Source organism: Strix aluco, chromosome 15 (assembly GCF_031877795.1).
Source record: "Strix aluco isolate bStrAlu1 chromosome 15, bStrAlu1.hap1, whole genome shotgun sequence".
Lineage (NCBI taxonomy): Eukaryota > Metazoa > Chordata > Aves > Strigiformes > Strigidae > Strix > Strix aluco.
In genome coordinates, this window is record NC_133945.1 from 7,345,091 (window position 1) to 7,365,986 (window position 20,896).

Here is a 20,896-nt window from a genome sequence, read left to right on the forward strand (position 1 = left end):
AGTACGCAGCCCCCAAGTCACGAATGTGTATTTTTCAAAGGGACTCTCCATAAAGGTCTATTAGCAAGGGATGAGTAATGGTTTGACAAAATAGATTTAAGTGGCCCCTTCTGAATCATCTTGGCAGGAATAGAGAGAGTGTGTCCATTTTTTGATTAAATATTTCCAGTGCCATTAGCTTGGGTGAAGTAAACAACTTCTATTGAGTTTGCCTGCTAATGACAACCCAACGGCCTTTGATCTCTCTGTTAGCAGAGAGTAAGCCGGTTGCTTGGCTGTGGATAAAGATCATATAATCATTGCTAAAGGTGCCTCTTGCAGTACAATCAAATGTTTGGAAACGGTTCTTTATTCTCTCAATGTTCATGCTCCTGCCACCTCTAATGGACGTTGTCGGAGCTACCTGTAACCTCTGAGCACAGTCAGAAACTCACAGTTGTAGTTTGGCTGCAAGATTTTAGCAAAGTCAGTCATCAATTAACCTTGATTTCTTGTGCAGACTCCTTGGGGCAGTTACTCTGTGTTCATTTTTGTCTGAAAGGGGCTGTAGCATATTTCTACATTCTTTGTGTCTATCCTTTTACAGCATATCCTTTCACAATATTGTATGCTTTTTCTTAAATTCACCAGCTCTTGTAATTTTGTGACTCAGTTTACATCTAAAAGGAAAAGATAGACCCTGGCTCTTCTTTCTAATTAATGGCATGGAATACAATGTATTTTCATCTTAAATACAAAAAAAAAAAAAAAACAAAAACAAAAAAAAAAACCATCCTTTTTGATTAGCCAGCAAATCTGATTTCAGGCATTAGGCTGATGATTTTTGACCATTTGTTGTTGACTTCAGCACACATAGTGGTCAAGAAAAAAAATGGTTTGCAATGGGCAAGAATTGTGTGAATATAATTCCTTGTGTAAGTGTAATTTTTTTTATGGTGAGGGATAAGCCAAATATATTGGATGAGAGTCAACACAGGCCTTGCTAAGAGATGTCACGCCTCACAGATCTGCTGGTTCTTTGAAGGACTCCACCAGCATATGGATGGGAATGATTCAGTCTGTATAATTTCCCTGGATTTTCGCCAGATGCTCTTAAAGGAACTAAGCCAATGTGGGGTGAGATGGCAGTCTGCTCGTAGAGAAAAGCCTGCTCATATATAACAGCTGCTTAGGAGAAGAGGGAAGGCGTACAACAGGTCCATTTCTGAAACATTGGGAAGTTGCCAGAGGCATCTCCTGATGCGCTGCGGCACACGTGCTGTCCTCCGTACTCTTGAACGACGTTCCAGCCACGGCATTGCTGAGAGTGAAGGGATGATCATGGCTCCCCTTGGCACCGAGCTCAGTCTGAACAGGCACCTCCTCCCTTGCACCCAGCACTGGAGGAATTATTAGGCACTCACTGTCCTCAGTTCAGGCATATTTCCATTTTTCTTCTTTTTCAATGAAACTAATCAGCGTATCAGTACTGACAGGGAGGACCAGTTTGCAGAATCCGCACTAGAGCTTCTCTCCCCAGGTGAGCTATTACAGTGCTCTTGGTGTATTGCTGGAGGCATTCCTCCTTGGTTGTTATCTGGAGAGTTGGCTCCTTCCTCCTGTGACTTCTTGTTTAATAACTAAACCTGAGCATTTCTGGCCTTGTTTGGGGGAGTTGCTTTATAGGGTTTGGGTTTTTTTCCATTTTAAGGCTTATTTTTCCAGCCATCTGTCAGACCAAGTGATTCTCCATCAAGATGTAATCCAGCTGATTGGCCTACTTTTCAAGAATAGTAGCTTTAGTTCTGTACGCTACTGCTGATAGCATTTCAGATTGCCCAGGTCCTTTCCTCCTGAGGGTGGAGAAGACAGCAATTGATCTAATCCAGCTTGGCGTTTATGCCACTTGAAATAAAATTGCATTTTGCTGAATGAAACTGAGAAATGGGAAAGTAATACCGTAAATATGTTGTGCCGTGTGGGACCTTGTGCCTGGGAAGCTTCCTAAGGAAGCTACAGCAGAGTTGATTATCCCAGAGAACAAACTCTGATTTGTAGCTCTTGTTGCAAGAGATGGAAGTGTAGCAGCCAAGATTTCTTCTGTAGAAAACACTCCCAGCCAGGTGTCAATACCAAGTGAACTTGAAGGATTCACACAAAAATCCCGGAGAGTATATGACTTTGGTATATGGTCATTGCTGGATAACATTAACTCTAATGTTGTTTTTTTTTTTAATGTCAGAGTACATCACGCTTGTAAGCAACTTGCTCCATTCCTCCACTGATGCCCTATTTGCAGCTCCAGAAAGGAGCAGCGTGTTTTGCATTAGGCTGGCCATATGCAGTTGGGTAGGCAATTATTAGCAGTGACTTTCATGCCACAGAGCAGAGAGGTAAAAGCAATTCCGTAGAGCATTAGGAGATCAAGTAGGTCAATTGAAAGGAGGAAAAATTACCATCGGCTATCTTCAATTAAACTGTTATCGCTCCACATGAAGGATCCCATTTAGAGGAAGGCATAAAACCTGAGAGTAGAGGTGACTGAGAGAATAAATTCTCCATTTTTAATTCCAAAGCCGGAGAGTGAACATTCATCAGTAGGCATGAGGAGATCTCTCTCTCCTTCTGTTTCCAGCCTACTTTTAAGTAGAGCCCATTTGGAAATCTCTCAGCAAATTTTTTTTCATCAGAAAGCACAAACTCATCAAAGTCAGAGCTTTTAGTAGAGACGTTAATGACAGCTAAACCCTTCCTTGAGAAGAGTTTTGGGTTCTGAGAGGTTGTGGTGTCTGGCTGTCAAGCGTAGGGCAGAAGGCACCTCAGAATAGCAAACATCTTGGTGACCAGGGCAGCCTTCTAGGAGCTGGGGCATCCTAGTTCAAGTCCCTGGTCCTTTTCCAAGGCCAGAGAGCATAAATAGCTTCCAGCTGTGCTCATGTGCATGGGAAAGCACCATCCGAACCAGTTTTCCTAGTAAGAGAAGTTATATCATATGAAGGCAAGGCAATTTCTGTGATTTGAACTGTAGTCTAGATTGACTAAACTGTTTTGAAATTGATTTTAAGGCAGAGTTCAGTGTTGTAGTAAATAAACTACATCAAAATGGTTTATAAAGGAAGTATTTCAAATGCAGAAATTGAAAATCCCACTTGCATTATTCTTCATATTTTTTTTAAGGGCAGGGAAGGCAGAGGAGGGAAGAAGCCAGGTCTTAAATTGCTTGGGGTTTTTTTGTTTTGTTGTTTTGGTTGTTTGTTTACTTACCTTAGAAATATCAGAATTATTCCATTTGGTCTTCGACAAGCAAAAAAAGGGGAGAAAAATAACGGTCAAAATGTAGCCTTCACATTTGCTAGAGGTCTTCTGAGATGTCACTTACATTCCCTGACAGCTCTCTGCTTCGGCCATGAGCTTCTGGCTCTTTAAACTCCCTCAGAGAGGACCTTTTCCCAAAGTGCTTCAGAGGCATTAGAACAAAGTAGCTGTAAATAAAAACAAGTACACAGCTTGCAGAATTTAGGGCAACCTTGTCTCCTCTGCATATAATTGCTGCAGTATTGAGTCCATGCTTAAGAGATGTTGCAGCTTCCCTCCTTCACCCATTTCTGGGCCAGGGGATGTTCATCTTTATTATTACAGTTAAGGCACACTACATGCTTATACTTCATTACTGGTGTGTGAAACGTGTTCCACATCCCAGCCCAGCCAGGGCTGCCTTTTGACAGAGCCTGCAGACACTCCTGAAGCATGTGGCCCTAAACGCTTTTGCTCTTACTCAGGTGTGAAATTCTCTGTCCTCTCTGCCGGGGTTTCAGGCACATGCCATTATTTTCAGTAAGGTGGTCACCAGTGCTCAGCCTCTGCACAGGCTGGGCAAAAGCTTGGGGAGGGGCACACAGGCCCCTCTAACTGCATTGCTTCTGCATCCCAGTGTAAATTTGCAGTGATATTTGGACTGTTCTTGTCCCAGACATGTAGAGTGGGGCATGTTCGGGGGAGGCAGGACAGAGTTTCTCTCCCTGGTGATAAATACCCGCTGTGATTGAGGGAAGAGACCAGCCCCCAGATACCAGCACATAGAGCATCCACTCTTATGCTGAATGGCTGATTACATTGTTTTGGACAGGATAAATAATAGCCTCAGGGGTGCTTGAGGTGACCAATTCTCCTATTCACTCCATTAAGCATTTAGAAACTTCAGCTAGGGCCTGTCCCGTGCCATCTCTGGTTGCTGGGCTGACTTTGGAGGGGCCTGAGCTTGTGTCCAGCAGGGCAAATGTTGCTGATACCTTCATGTCCTTTAGCCAAAATTTGCTCTGTAGCAAAATGCCTGTGATATGACTGTTAATTACAGCTCCTAGCCCATGAGCAGAGCCTACCTGAGGAGACTAAGGCTCCTCTTTAATAGAATTTGCCATAGGAAAAGGATATGGGCAAGAAATTGGTGTTTGATGTAAGTTTTCAAAGGAGTGAGTGTGCAAAAAACACAGCTGAGGGTTTCAGATACAAAGCTTGAGCTTGTAAGAGTGCAAGGATTTGGAGATCACTCTGGATGTGGGTGAGCTGTGGCGCGTGGGGAGGAGGGGACCGCTGGGTGCTGTGAGGACTGTGAGAAATCAGCCACCTCCAGGGAGAGGAAAGAAAGGCAACAGGCAGTGGGTTAGAGATCTCTGCACTTTCTTGCTGGGTTAAACCCACCCTCCGACAGTCCCATACGATGTTTTATCCAACCGTTCATCCTATATTCAGAAGGCACACAAGGCCAGGGTTGCAGGCTGATGCTCACTGCCTAGCTCAGTGGGAGTCTGCTTGTAATATTAGTATTACACACACATTCTGTAATGTTCTAGTTTTTTAGAGAAAAAAGAATATTTTATAATTTTGAGCTCTCTTTAGCAATTTCATTGATTTGCTCCCCTCTTGTGGTGCCAGTGCTTCAAACTCATTTAAGCTATTTTCCACAATTTTTGAACAATATTTCTTATTAAAAAAGTCTAATCCATCCCAAACCATCGCTTTAATCTGTCCCAGAAAACTGGCTTTCATCTCACGATTGCCTTCACAGTGGCACGTAAACCCTACAAATGTAATGCAGAGCCCAGTAATCCATCAGTTAAACAGATTAGTTATGTAGGAGGCTGTATGGCTTGGTGAATAAAGCAAGCAGGTTTTACTCTCCCTCCGTAGAGGAAAAGCCGACTCAAGTGTAGCTCCGTGCTCTGCAGTTGGTGTGCACTGGAGATGCAAAGGGCTTCCTTCTGCCTTGCAGATCTCATGACAGGGATGGGCCCTGGAGAGTGGCTGCTTGCGGTGTCTTGGCTCTCCTCTTGGATGAGTGGGCACAGATGTCCGTCAGGAGTTGAAAAGGTGAAGCACAAGGCTGAGCTGCCAAGAGGCACTGTCTGCCCCCTCCACTGTGAGGGGAGGAGAATTGCACTGCGGTTGGTATCCCTTTGCATGGTTTTTTGGGACTGTCGCCTTTTTGCAGCTGGTGACATCATGATGGAGGCTGCAGGTGTCCTGGTATCACCTGTGTATCGCTAGCACCACTTAGAAGATCCGTCAGTGGAAAGATAGAAATCCTTGAGTTCCCATCCTGACCCTGCCTATTGCTCACTGTGTGAATTGGATCTTAAAATCCCCATAATTAGGTTTCCTTCCAATAGGGTGGAGCAGAGCCTTTGCACCCCACAGCTGACTCCACTGCCTGGCCTCAGGAAAGCAGGAGCTTATATTTAGAAGGAGGAGCAGGCTGTGCACGAGTGCCAGAGGGAGAGTAAGTCCTTGAAGGTAGACCTGTTCCTTCTGGGTGTTGTTCTGCGCATCGCTGTTACTGGATCTTTGCTAGGAAGCATCAGGAGCAGTCCCTCCTTTAGTCCTTGGGCACAGCTCGCAAATGCCTTTGCAACCAATGAACACACTAAAAAGTGAAGTTGCTTAGTGCTGGGTGGGTTATCCAGTATTGCACTAATTGCTATGCTTTGGGTTTATTAATATAAAAAGTTGTGTGTTTTGGAATTTCTTTTCCTCTGCCACCTCATTGGAATTAGCCTGAATGCCTTTTTCCCTGCTCCCTGCCTCTCTCATGCATTCCCTTTGGTTTTTAATTCTGTGGAATGGGGATGATGCCAAAGACAGCAGACAGGTGAGATCTGTTGCAATGGAATAACTGGTAATTGGAAAATTACAATCTCTCAAAAATGGGGTGAAGAGAGAAAATACGGAGTGTCCGGAAACAAAGTACAAATTGGCAGTTCATTACGTTTCCTCTTCCTGGTCAGAGTCTCTGCAGACCGAACTTCAAAATACAAAGCAGAAAAGCCAACATAAACAAGTGCTCAAAATCCCATTGACAGCTTTAGGCCCGGGACTAGAGGAAAAAAACCCACCAGTGCAAAGGATGTTTATGAGACTAAATGTTCTGGATTTGTTTACCATTCCTCTGCGTCTCTGCCAGTCTCAGCTCTCCCTGTTCAGGAGGAGTTGAACGACTGCTTTGGGCTTGGGGGGGATTTCTGAAGCAAAAGCACATCTTTAACTCTGGAAGCACTTCCCTGTTCATTCAGCCAGAGGGACCAGGTGTCTAACAGCCCTTTTCTCCAGTGTGATGCAGGCATGATTATTTCTACTCAGTATCAAAGCAAAAAGGTGCCCCAGCCAAGGCAAGGTGCCATCCTGCTGGTGATTGAACCTGAGCTATGTAAAATAGGTGGTTGTGGAGGCATCAAGCAGAAGAGTCAGGGTAGAAGACAGGCGAGAGGACAGAGGCACAAAGAGATAGTGACTTGCTTGAACAAGTGCAGTAATTTAGTTGCACAAAAAGAATCTAAGGCTGTGAAGTCCAACTCCTGTTCTTCATCCTCTGCTTGTAGGGCCCATCAATAATTTGACCATTATGGGTTTCTCTTTTATTGAATTTCTCCCAGTTCCGGGAAGGCTCTGGGGTTGTGCTGCATCTTGCTAAAACCAGATTCTCAGAAAGAGACTAGTCTTCCGAGGTTTTCAGACCCAAACTATTTAGAAGAGGATTTTTTGTCTGTTTATCTGAACTCAGAATGAACTGCTGAAACGTTTGAGGTTTGTCTCTAATAAAAACACGGGTTTGAATCAGTGAAATATTCCGCAGCATAAATATGGCCTTCAAAGTGAGCAGAGGTGGTTGTGCTTTCCTGGGACATGTTTTGCCTGGAGTCAAGGCTAACTGTTACTTTAAACTCATATTCAAGGATGCTGAAATCTTATAAATTGATCCCATACAGTTTCTGCCCTTCTCTTGAATGGTGGGAAACTCACTCCTGCAGCTAAAGTATGAGGATTCATTTGAATCTGAAATCTATAAAATTTGTACTCAGATCTGAACCTTTTTTGAATGTTGCCTGGGACCTGGGGGGTGGGACTTGTGGGTTAAACCACTTTTTGTGCTCGTTTTTGCTGACTGTCTCCAGCATGGCAGTTCCCGTTCCAGCTGCCACGTCTGGTACTGTGACCCTCATACCAGGGGGACAGCATTGCCCACCATCTCCCACATCGCATCTGTTGTGGGGATTCCTCGGTGTTCCATGGCCTCGTGCCATGTCACCTGGTTGCCATTTGGCCATGCTCCATTTGGCCTGGCCTATCTCTGAAAACCTGGACCAACGTAACCGTCACACATCACAGCAGCAAAAGATGTGGAGATATCCAAAGTTGATGAGGGGTCATGCACTCTCACTGTAATTTGAAAAAGGAAGTTTTCACTGATGCGGTTCAGAGCCCTGTGGTGGGCAAGTAGTTTCCCCTGACAGAGTTGTTAATATTTACAAAGTGTTTGGCAAAAAGCAAAAAAATACCACTTTAGAACTGCTCTCTTGAAAGTGCATCATTTTGATGCCAACCTTTGTTTTTTAACCATTCCTTGCTAGAAAGGGAGTTGCATTTTGAGACATAACCATGTCTCAAGAAAAAAGCCTGAAATTTCCATTTCTGAGAAGGTCAAAGCAAGACGCTGCAGCAATTTTAAAGCTTTGTTGCAATTTCATTTTCTTCCAGCCAGGAAGTTTGACAAAAATAATCCTTGCCATGAAAAGTTTTGTTTTCAGCAAATCAACATTTTGTTTTTCCCAGAGAAAAAGGATTCTGGAAAAATTCCTGCTCTGGGGTTGGCTTAAATTTGAACAAAACAACAGTGTCTCCTAGTGGCTGAGTCCAGGGGAATGGCCAAATCCATCTTGGCTTTCAAGTGTCTCTTCCTTGACCCTCCTCCTAGATCTTTGCTCATCAGGGACTGAGAGAAGTGGGAAATGAATTGTGCTCTAAGCAACAAACCATTTCATAAGCCATAAAAATATCTATGGCAGGCTGTTTTCTGAGCTCTGGTTGGTGCTGAAAGAAGGTAATTACATTTGAAGGCTGTATCACTGGATGCTTGGCTCATCTGCTGTTCAGCTTCCACTCTAATAATACAAAAGCTCACATCAGCAGCTTAGCCAGCATGCAGGGCTATCCATCCTTGTCCTTGCCCAGTGGGTCCTGCCTCCATGTCACTGCAGGATTGCGCTCCAAACGTCTCACGTTACAGCAGTCCTTGTCATTGAATTAGTTCTGCTTCACACCAAATATGATCACTAAAGGATAATGAAGATCTCTTGTCTGAAGCACGATTGGCTTTGCAGTGTCAGCCCGCTGCCCGTCAGCCTCACCCAGGCGTCCCCCCGTCCTCCTGATCTGCTGGATCAGCTCCTCACCACAGCTCCTGATGATCTCATCTGGGCCACCTCCTTGTCCTCTCCTTTCCCTGTTCCTCATGCCCTCTCTGCCCTCCCCTGAGAGATGGCTGCAGCTTTTCTCCTGCACACTCTGAACTCGTACATGAAGCAAAAGTTATGGCGCTGGAGAGAGCAAAAAGCACACCAAGTTGTCGAAGGAAATTGGCAAATCAATTCAAGCAGTGATAGCAGCAGATTAGCTGGTTGAACCGTGTGTTCAACAGGCCACAGAAAAATCTTGAGGTTGGCTTAGAAAACATGGGATTTTTGAGAATAACAGCTTAAAAATTCTTCTTATTTGCCTGAGGATGTATTTAAGTTTGTTCAGCTTAGTCTTTTCAGGCTGGACACTGACTTTTTTGGTAATGACTCCTGAGATGGTCTTGTCATATTCGCGTAACTCCAGGATTTTAGGGATTTTGAAGTGATCACCAGCTATCCCAGTTTTCATGATGAAATTGTGACTCTTGGCAGCACATCTGGCAGCAGTAAGATGAACTTGGAGAACACTGAACTGAGTCTGACTTTAGCAGATGAGACTGCTGCTGTATTGCAGACGACAAGGTACTTACTGTAGGTAGCAACAGACAGGATCTCTGTTTCCCAGCAAAAAGTGCTACAGAACAACCCTGTCTCTTCAAAGCTGCCCAAGCTGCAGCTTCCTTGCTGATGATTGTGTCATTAATTTCCCAGCCTCAGCATGCTAACAAGCCATCCTTGGCCTGCCGTGAACACCCTGTCCCAAGGAGCCTTCCATCTGCTGCCTGGAGGGATGCAAGAATTTAGCAAGTTATTTTGCTCTTGTCAGGAATGCCCTTGTATAACCCCAGCTGAGGGGGGACTGAACGTGCCAGCCGTGCTCTGCTCCCGACAAACAGCTCGAGGATGCTGTGAGCATGGTGTCCTGTCCCCACTGTGGCTTACAGCAGGACAGGCGCCTGGGAGCCTGCAGGGCTGTTTCAGGCTCAGTCTCTGTTGAGGAGCTGGTTAGATGCCATCCTAGAGCAGCCCCTTTCTTCAGCTGTGTTTTCATTGCAAAGAGAAGAGCTCTGCCCAGGTTGTTTCGGTGTCATCGGGGAAGGGAATAGCACGGGCGAGCGCTGAACGATGTGAAGGAGGGAATCATCATCTCTGCAGGAAGGAAGGTGTGAGGAGGACAGCCTGGTGTTCAGGTGCACTGTGCAGCCGTCTGGGCCACCCCTTGCTAGGGACTAAAGAACTGAAAATTGCACAGTCCTTTCCCTGGTGTCCCTTAGTAATTAGTGTATATGGATTATAATCATGAGGACTGAGGCTCTTAGTGCTCTTTCTCCTGAATAAATGGTTGAGCAAAAGACAGTCTATTGCATAAAGTAATTTAGCTTATGAATGATGGTTCATTAGCAGCCCACAGACTGTCGCTGCTTATAGTAGGGGATGTGTGGGCTCTTCCTGCTTTCGAGTTAACTCTTTCACCTTCTCCTTCAATTGCCAAGGATTCGGTTTGCAGAGTGTGGAGTTAAATGTGGCCGTGCCACTGTATTACAATGGTCATCTCCCTTTGGAGCCTCAAATAATACAGCATCCCCAAGAAACTGCCAACTTTTAACATAGTGTCTAATGACGGATGGGGAATAAAGAAAGCTATTATCAGTCAGGAGATGAGTCAGATATGAAAATAACACCTTTTTCTAGGCAATATTATTACACTGAGGAAATGAAAAAGACTCATTTTCTTTTGCAAAGGAACAGGCCTTGAGCATTAGCAATGCGCATTGCAGAGCCTGGTGCTGTTTGAGGGAGTCGCTCCAGTGACTGAGTGAACCCCATCCCACCTTTTGCATCTGTCCCTGCTGTGCCACGTTTTGGAGCCTGGGTGCCGGGCAGATGTCACTGCACTTCCCAGGAAAGGAACATCTAAGACTGTCTGAAGAGCAAGATTGTAGCCCAGAGTAATTTGGTGCTGGTGTTAGAGGAAGGGAATGGAAAAATCAGTTCTTGGATTTAAGCTGCGTGCAGTCTTGTACACTCAGAGAAACCCACACTGATCCTGGAGGGAATCCGGACACTCAGGGCCATACTGCTGTCATTTTAACAAAATCTGCTCTACATTATTAACTGGGACTTCAGAAGGAAAAATCATCTTGAGTTTTTTTTGGGAACAGTTTCCAAAGGGAGATAAATATCTCAAGGGAGATCACTGGTATTTGTTCTCCTAATTCTCTTAAGAGATGTCTGCAAGAAAAGTGCTTTGTTTGTGTATGAATAGAGATATGCTGTATTGACAGTGATCCTGCTTTGGATATAGCAATATCCATAAAGCTCTGACGGGGTTAGTGCAACAAAAACAGCCTGACCAATGGAAGTCCAAACAGAAGCCTTACAAGCCACACTGACCGTTCACCTGGATAACTGTATCTTTTAACAGTGAACGAGCCCTCTCCTTCGCATAGCTTTTATTTTTTTGGGCACAGTTGTTCTGCAACTGCTCCAGAAATGGGCTGGGATTCTGTTTTGCCAGTAAGACTCGCAGGGACTGTCCATGAGGCTTGTCTGCTGTTCCTCTCAGACACTTACCTGCCTCCATGGCTCTCTGGAAGGAACATGGGAAGATGTATTATTTGTGCATCATTAGCACAAATCCCAGGGTGGGAGGAACATACCAGCCTTTAGCCATTTCTTCTGTGCATCTGTCTGACCATGTTGGTTTTTTGCCCCATAGCCGGACGAGTTGACCAACGCCTTGGAGATCAGTAACATCGTCTTTACAAGCATGTTTGCCCTGGAGATGCTCCTGAAACTCCTTGCCTTTGGCCTCTTCGGCTACATCAAGAACCCATACAACATCTTTGATGGAATCATAGTTGTCATCAGGTCACTGCCAGTTCTTTCTCCACTGTGGCTTTTCTGCCGAGGGCTCAAAAAGGTTGGGGAGTGGGATGGGGAACAGGAATGATGTGGCATGTGTTAATCCAGGGCTCGCTGGCTATGATGTGCTATAATTATGCTGGCCTTTTAGATTCCTGTCGTTAGAAGGGCTGTCCAAAGTAAATGGACCTGGCAGATGGAGAACAAAGTCTATTTACGCCACACATCTGGCACTGTGGTCAATTTTCCACTGAAGTGCAGAGTGGCTGGTCCTGGGAAAGGAGTACTGCAAGCGTCCATATCCCAGCAGCATGCCTTCCCTCTCCTGAATTAACACATAACTCAGGCCAGAATAGAGCAAGCAGGAGGGTAAGAGAGGGCACTGTCCTGCTGTCCTCTCCCAGGGGAATGCTATCCCAGCCTACACTGGGGATGTCACAGCGTGGTGTGTGTGAGAAGCTCGTACAGCACCTCTCATGGTGGGATTCTTTCTATCAGCGCTGTTCACCCCTCAATCAGTAATTTGGGGCAGAGAAGTCAAGGGAGACACAGAAGGTGTAAACCAGGGTAGTGCTCTTGGCTTCAGTTGGCCCATCCCTTTGATTCAGAGAAGTGAGGAGCGATAGAGGCCTGGAACAAAGGCCAGTCTGGGGCCTGATCAAACCAACTGACCCCAACAAACATAAATCCCTCTGGATATTCTCTTGGTACAAAATCCTGATCCAAATTTTGTGGCTAGGCTTGTGACTGATTGTAGTGATGCAGACTAGCAGGAGACATGCTGTGTTGTGAAGAGCCACAGAAAGCAAGGGAATTAAAGAATCAAGAAACCAGCTATAAAGGATATAGCTTGTGCATGAGCATGTCTGTCTGCACAACTGGGAAATGAAGGTGGTTTTCAGAAGCAAGAAAGTAACAGGCAAATAAACTACCCCTTTAGGGCTTTAGTGGTGTGATACCCTGTAAGAAACCAGCCTGCTCAGGGCTTCCATAGTACGGTACTTCTGTTTATAGTTCTTCTCCTTCTGGTGTTCCTGCAGTGTCTGGGAGATCATCGGCCAGTCGGACGGAGGCCTCTCTGTGCTACGAACATTTCGGCTGCTCCGGGTGCTGAAACTGGTGCGTTTCATGCCTGCCCTCCGTCGCCAGCTGGTGGTCCTGATGAAGACAATGGACAATGTAGCCACCTTCTGCATGTTGCTTATGCTCTTCATCTTTATCTTCAGGTACCAGAGGCTGCAGCTCTTCTTCGATTTAATTGTTCAGCTTGCTTAAGTAATATGTAGGTTAGAATAACAATATACTGTACTTGCTAGGCTGCCTACACAATAGAAGTGCTCACAATAGACTGACAAGCAGACACTCAACAGACTATTTACCTCTTCTCAATCTCAGTTTTTCATGCAGTACTGTAATTCTGTGGATGAATGAAGTACACAAACAGGCAATGATTGCTCTGGAGTTCCTGGGAGGCTCGTTTAGCTGTGTCTCAGGAAGCTGTCAGTAACTGGACTCTGCCAGTGTTATATTTGAGATGGAGGTTGTACAGACTCCAAGACTTCTGTCTGTTCGACCCTATAAAGCTCCTCAGGACCCTGTTCTTGGAAACCAGTCGGATTAGAGAGCTGGCAGTATGGTTTGTCATTTTCTAGATAAAGAAGGTTCCTGATTTGACTTCAGTGTAGATAATTACAATGAAATGTGACACGGAAGAACCCAATGGCAGGGTTTGATCAGTGATCATGTCAGGGGTGGAGCAGAGCCCCTTCTCCTGGGAGATACCACTGGCACACAAAACACTGGGGCGGGCGGAAGTGTCTGAAAAATCACTGCAATCCTCCCTGCAACCATATTTCACACAATAACGTGTTTCTTCCATCTCACTTTTTTCCTACTCTAGCATTCTTGGCATGCATCTTTTTGGATGCAAGTTCAGCCTGAAAACTGATACAGGAGACACAGTTCCAGATAGAAAGAATTTTGATTCCTTACTTTGGGCCATTGTGACCGTATTTCAGGTAAGCTCTGGATCCTCTGGGAAGTTTTAATGTAGACCACCTGGACAAGTTATTTCACTTTAAAAACAAAAGACTCTTCCAGTAGGTGTCAAATTTGGACTGAAACGGCACTGTAGAGTTATTAGGGCAAAGTGATTGTGTTTCTGAGTTAGCTTGTCTCTATAAGCTCTGAAAGAGAAGCAGTCTACTTCAAATCATCACTGTGCATATCTGTTGTCAGTAAAAGGAAAGTCTAAGAAGGCCTGGAAATCCACCCTTATTTTCCTTTCATATAGTCAGTAAGATCAAGACCCACAGTCCACTGTCCATTCTGCTCCTATTCTGTTGATCTCTGTCTCCTTACTTGCCTTCACTGCCCCAAAAACGCACTTTGCAAACAATTTCATTTAACTGGGAGTGACAAATACTGTCACAAGTCAGAGATGGAGGTGCTGGCTCTATATGCTGGGAAAGTCTTTGTGTAAAAAGTTGCATTTCCTCTGCAGACAAGATCTGTTATATGCTTGAAATCACTGGCGTATTCCACAATGGAGCAATAAGCTGCTATTTCCAGGACATTCTAAAAATAAAAATCAGTGTTTTCTGTTTAAAAGCTCAGTCTTTAGAGCCCAAGTGCAGCAAGTGAAGCACAATGTAAACAACGTTAAGCTAAGTTTCTAAATGCAGAGTAGGTGTTCACCACAGTATCATTCAAGGTAGAAACCAGTCAAGAGTCTTCACTGTTAAGAGTATAACTTCTTGCCAAGTTTTCCTTCTTACAAAGGAGCAAGGACGAATCAGCATTAGTCTTACAGGTTCACATTTTTCTTTTACCAACATAAATACAGATTTCTGCATTTATTCTAGCAGTCCCTTGGGAAATAGAGTTGGCACAGAGCACAAAGGCTCAGTCCTACATCCCATGAAGGTGGCATAGCTCAGTGCAGCTGACTGCATTGCTGTCCCCAAAGTTGCCTTGTTTTTAGGAGGGCTAGAGGCCATTTTCACTGTAAGCATGAATTAATGTGGAGCATGAGTCTGTCATCCATTTTTCATAGTCCCCAGGATTTTTGAGCTCCAGGAAATCTGGGAGAGTGGGAATCCCTGGGGAAGGTCCCTTGGAGCAAGGCTTTGCAAAGGAGTGTATTTTTTTGCCCAGCTTGTCAGTGCTTTTGCTTAATGGAAACCGCTTTGCTTCCCTGAGTTTCTTGAGCCACCCAATGTCATTTATCTCATCAAATATCACGTCCACTACCCTTTCTTCAGCTCCAGAACAGCCCAAAAGGAGACAACAGCTCTGGCCTCAGGTCTGTTATCTTCTGAAGGTTATCAAAGGAGACAATACCACCACCAAACAGTGGGACTCCTTCATGTCACTATATCTAGGATCTGCACTGGTCATCTCTGTGGGCAACAGAGTGCTAGATCTTCCTGCAGAGAGGGGAAGTTTGGCCAGGAGAGAGCTCTCACATGCAAAGATTAAATAAAGGAATGTTTTGTCATCTCATCTCATGAGACCTGCAAATGATTATGCTCAGAAAAGGTCAGAAGGAGAGGAAGAAATGGATGAGTCAGTATTTGGATGCAGCTGCTGTGCATGAGAGGAGTGGTGTAATTAGAGAGTCTTCCCCTTCATCTCTCTGCAGATCCTCACTCAAGAGGACTGGAACGTGGTCCTGTACAATGGGATGGCATCTACATCCTCATGGGCAGCACTCTACTTTGTGGCCCTGATGACCTTTGGCAATTATGTGCTCTTCAACCTTCTTGTTGCCATTCTGGTAGAAGGCTTCCAGGCAGAGGTAAGAGATCTGAGCAGAGGGAGGGAGAAAACTGAGAAGGACATGTAGGCAAGAGTGTGGAGATGTATCCATGTCTGTGCAAACATCTAACCATGAAGCAGCCCTAAATTTAAACTTGCGTGGTGTAGATGAGCTGAGTTGGGCACGTGAAGCTCTTGTGAATCTGTCTTTGTAAATAAGGCCCACTGGACTTGGCATGTGACTCGGGAGACCAACACTTTTGTTGATTGCAGGGTCTGTTGTGTGATCTAGAGGAGATAATTTAGGATGAATTTAACTCACCGAATCTCCTATATGTCCTGTGTTTTGTTCTTTACGGTGGGTCGTAGGCCTTCAATGTATCTAGCCATGTGCAGTCATGGGAACCAGGAAGGATGTGAACTGGCTTTCAATCCAGGCCTTTCCTTGTGACTCTGTCCCTTAGGTGTTATTTGAGACTAGTAGCACAGCTGTTCAAAAGCTGTGTTGCAAGGTTACAAACATTAAATTTTGAGATGCTTAAGGTGATGTAGGACATACAAATTCTAAAGAGGTTTTTACCTACACCTGAAAACAATGTCTGTACCAGGTCAGTGAGCAGGGAATTTATGATAAACCACAGGCATCTCACCTCATCGGACATGGAGAGGATTAGAGAAAGGATTTTATTTCTCAGTCAAAAGGGATATGCCATGTCGCGATCTGAACTGGACAGGCAATCCTGCGCCACATGATCCAGAGCAGCAGGCCACACTGGTTTGAGTGGTGTAAGTGATACAGTACTGGTGTGAGTGGAGGGCCCCTGCAACCTCTCAAGTTTTCCTCCTCACTGGCAAGCCCACTCTAGATCTGTTTTCAGCATCCTGAGAGAGTGAAACCAGCCATCCCCTGCCCTGTCCTGCTTTTTTCCATATTCCTTTCTGATCACAGCAAGTCCCTTTGGGGCAGATTTTAAGTGAGGATGATCTGTTTCTGTTGTAAATATTATGATGTATGTGCACATATATATTATCCAGAAAAAAATTACTTTTTTTCCAAAGTTCTACGGCAAATGGAATGATTTTGAGACTTACCAAAAATCATCCAGTCCCAGTTAAAGCTAATAACAGTGACATTGACAGGGCTTACATTGCGCTTTGTGATTTTTTTAATTATTACTTCTTTATTTCTGCAACAATCAAGAAGGGAAAGTTTGCTTAGTGCTGGATTGGCTTCAGAGACACACAGACTCAGAAAATGAGAAAGTGGCTTCAGTTTTCACCGCCTTAGCTCCCAAGGGAAAGGGGAGAAAGAAATTATTTTTATAGGATTTTTTTTTCATTTTTTCCCCAGAAATGGTATCATGCTCTCATTTGCTGTGTTTAGATCACACTTAGATGAACCTTCGCTGACTATAGAATAGAATTGAAATATTCATTGACCAAAATTTCCCTTCTCTCAAGCCAGCACAGCCACATTTATGTCTTTCAAGAATGTCTGCATAGATTCATTATTAAAACATCCCTCCTAGCTTCCTCGCAGCACTAACAGAGGAAAATTAATTGAAACAACAGGAGCCAAGCCCCAGTTTGGGAAAAAACAACCCTGATCGACATCCCTCAGGGCTGTTTCAGGGATGCTGAGGGTGCTGAGTGCCACCTGCACACACAGACAAGACACAAACAGTCCAGCTCATCACTTTCAGAATGAACAGCTCTGCACTGCATTAGTGGCACTTTGATGGCTTGTACAATGTGGTCCATGCCCTGAAGATCCAGTAGAGCTGACCAAGAAGAGCAAGAAGGTCCTTTTCCAAGAACAAGCTTATACTCCATGTCTCAGTAACTAGAGCTCGTGCTGACACTGTTTATTTCCAAATTCCTGTAGTTTTCTCAGTGTCACTGATCTCAGCATCTCCTGGCTTTGCCCTGGATACTATAACACCTTTGCCATATTCCTGTTCTAGTGCAACCTGTTGCAGTTGGACATTTAAACTAACACGACCAAAGCAAAGCAATTACCAGTATTTCTACAGGCTCTGCAGTAGCTGCTGTCTTCCAGCCCAGAAGGGGTTTTCCTCTAGAAGAGTTGTAGCTGTGTTCAGAGTGGTTGTGCTGGACCTCAGTTCTGCTAGAAAACAACACAGGTCATAGCAGACTAAAGTCTGTGTTAAAGTACTAGATTGTCCTGAACTGAACACAGAAGTGACCAGTACAGTTGGCAGCATGTTAGCTCAGAGAGGGGATTGTTCAGTGGCCAAACACGTGTCAGATATCCTCAGATACCACCAACCAGCAAATCTGGGTGGAAAAAGAGGACATGCCAGGGAAACCCAAACGGACGATAACCAGCATGTGCAACCCAGCTGATTGGAAACTGCTCCTGCTCAAGCAATCTTGCATCTAGCACCCTTGTACAGCAGTTTGCATCCTTTGTTCCTGATTACTTTAAGGCAGAAGAAAGTTTTCTCCGCTTGGCAAGCTGGCAGCTTGCAGATGTCTTTGTATGGTACAGATCCCGTTCCTTACCTGTCCTCTTGGAGGTTGAACCACCTGCTAACGTGAAGCTCGAAATGGGCAGGCTCATGCAATACCCTCCGAGAGCATGATTGCAGGCCTAGCTGAATAGCTGTTGTTTTCTTGCTCAGGCTTAATGGCTCCTTTCAGAGCTGTTACGAACCGTGATTTAAATGTGTGTAAGGAGTAGTTTTCAAAGCTTGTATTATTCACTCAGTGCTGCCTCAGAAAAGGCCAGCAACCACAGGCATGACATTTGCAGGGCACATTTTGCTCTCCACTTCCATTTATTCTAAATCCCGACATTAAGCCTATGGGCTTGTCAGTTGTCTCATAGTGAGGTATTAGCTGTGTTACAGAAAACCCTTCTCAGGGCTGTATTTCAGCTACCAGGGCTCGATTCAAGTCTTGAACTTACATATGCATAACTTAGCTCTGGTTGTAAACCAAAGATGTTTACAGTCTCCTTGGAAGAAGTATCAGTGGAGCTGGGTTTTCTCTTGTCATCCCTGGTTCTGTTGGTGTGTTGGGAATCCAACAGAAATTCTTGTTTTGACCTCTTTGACTTTGCCCTCTTACAGGGTGATGCTCTTGGCAGTTATAGCAGACACTGAGGTACACTTCTCCTCCCTTTGCTCAGGTCTTTCTTTCACTTAGATGGAAAGTGACTCCTGGGAGACTTGTGCAGCTAAGAGGGAGCACATTAGAGCTGCTCTAAGCAATGAACCATCAGCAACATTTCAGCAAGAACACTACAAATTGTACTGTGAATCGCAGTACACAGTTTCAGTTTGATCTCAGGTTCTGATCTGCCTGTGGAGCAAGTTTGGCAGGAGTATCCCTAGAAGAGAATAGGCTTGAATGGCCTCAAAACCATTTTTATTACGTTTGTGCATAGGACAACAAGCAGCCAGGATTCAAACAGGACCATAATCACATATTTGTGCTTACATTGTTCCCATGTCATTTTGAAATCTACCTCAGAGCTGCTCTGGAAGAGCAGACAAACCTTCTAAAATTATGCAAATCTTTCATCTACTCTGCACTAGTGCTTCTGCTCCAAAACAGAGAAGATGAATAAGGGAGCTTAAGCCTTTCAGTCATTCTGTTTGGCTGCACCAGTTAGCAATACATCACAGATGAAATTAAGTTCACTGCCACTTCAGCACCATGTCTCTAGAAACCATGGTGATTTGTTCAGGCATCAGTTAAAGAACTGTGCTCCTTTTTCTAGGATCAACTGCTTTAATCCAACCATTTGCTACCAATTTGCACAGCTTTCCTGCAGTCTTGATGGATCAAGCCAGAGTCATGCCAACAGCCTGCTGGAATCTCTCCTCTCTTCAGACCCCCCCAGCAGAGGAGAACCTGACAATAGTTCTTTCGTCTCAGGCTCGTACATTATTTAGGCTGATCATTTGTGGTAGTAGAGGCAGATATGTATGAAAGGGAAAAATAACTGGACTTCCAGGAGAAAAGCCAGTGTGAGAGTAGTTGACTGAGAGGACTGTGCTGCCAGGCAAGCTGGCCTCATTCCCTTCTGCCTCAGCTTCAATGTTGCCAAGAGATTTCCCAATACAATCTCAATTCCCAGCCAGCGTGAAGAAAGCAAATCAGGGCTGGGTTTTCAGATCTAAGTCGAATTTACAGTGCTGTCAAATAAAGATGAAAAACCTTTTGACATCCTTTGACGCTAAAACCTTCATGCTTTCAGCTGGGATCATGGAGAGTGCAAATATGGAACCCCACGATGCCAATTTTTCTTAGTCACTCCTCTGATTAAAGCTGCACTTTCCTGTTCTCCCCTGGGATACACTATTCAGTGAGGCTGGGCACGATGTAGGAAACACAACGACATTGCAGGAACAGTAGTCACAATTGCAATATCATCCTTTCTGTCCAAGTACGAAAAAGAATCAAAACAAGGAAGAGAGCCTTACCTGGAGTGATTCCCAAGGGCCATATCAGAGGGAATTTGGCATTCTGCATTCCTGGTTCTTGAGGCTACGCTTAAGCTCATCAGGGGGAGCTGAGGTATCTCTGAGCTGCCAAGTAATGGGCTTTGTGCTAAAGTTTAAATGAATTGGGTCTGTTAACTATCCTTCTCTCTGCAGGGTGATGCCAATAGGTCAGACACAGATGAGGACAAGACATCTGCTAACTTTGATGATGATTTTGAGAAGCTAAAGGACCTCCGAGCAACAGGTAGGATTTTGTCTCTACATTTTCCTGGAAATGTGAGAACTACAACTCTGCTTCCACAGTCATCTTTTCATAGAAGCACATAAGGGAAAGGGAAAGAATCCATTTTATCTGGCAATTAATCTGATAGCTGTGTTAACAGAACAGCTATGCAAAGAGTGTTGGGAAAGCTAAATGAGCATTGATATTTCCTTTAAGCAGATGTTTTTCTAATTTAAACTATACTAGACTATTTAGATGTCGTGTCTCGTCATTTCTTCTGTATCATTACCACAGAATGGTTTGCTGACAGCTACTCACGCTACTTCTCAGCAGCTTTTCAAATCAATCATGTTCTCATCTGTTCTTTTTGGTTTCTCACACAAATGCATTTAGGTGAGGTTTGATTGATGGAAATGTTGCTGTTCATTTGTATTACAGGAGGGCCTGGCAATTGATTTGAGGTAAGGCCACATTGCACTAGTGTACTGTAAACATGGAATAGTAGGTGACAGCCTTTGCTCTGTAGACTTTGCAACCAGATAAGGGACAGGAAGAGATCACATATTTTAACAGAGTGAATAGCGTGATGGTAAACAGGAGCCAGTTTAGTTTCTCTGTACTTTGATTCTTGGCTTGGGCTCTTGTTAGGACTACTGTAAATTCTTCTAAACCAAGATTCGTTTCAGCTAAAGAAATTATATTGATTGTGGTGAGCAGATGGAATTCAGCTGAGGAAGGGGCATAAGGAATTTGTTGGTGAAGCTGAGACAGAGCTGGATCACAGCAAGGTGATGGAGCTGCTCAGTCTGCAGGTGAAGCAAGAAATTCCAAACTCCAAACAATCAAATGAATGTCCATTGCAAACAGTT

At 44.5% G+C, this 20,896-nt stretch overlaps 1 protein-coding gene across 1 annotated transcript in view; it reads left to right on the top strand.

Annotated features, from left to right (window-relative positions):
• Positions 1 to 20,896, top strand: part of CACNA1H (calcium voltage-gated channel subunit alpha1 H) — a 128,208-nt gene that overhangs the window by 59,279 nt on the left and 48,033 nt on the right. The window contains exons 9-13 of the mRNA XM_074840953.1: positions 11,425 to 11,576; positions 12,611 to 12,796; positions 13,471 to 13,588; positions 15,214 to 15,369; positions 19,958 to 20,048. Of these exons, the coding sequence (XP_074697054.1) occupies positions 11,425 to 11,576; positions 12,611 to 12,796; positions 13,471 to 13,588; positions 15,214 to 15,369; positions 19,958 to 20,048 (703 nt within the window). The remainder of the gene's footprint in view (positions 1 to 11,424; positions 11,577 to 12,610; positions 12,797 to 13,470; positions 13,589 to 15,213; positions 15,370 to 19,957; positions 20,049 to 20,896) is intronic.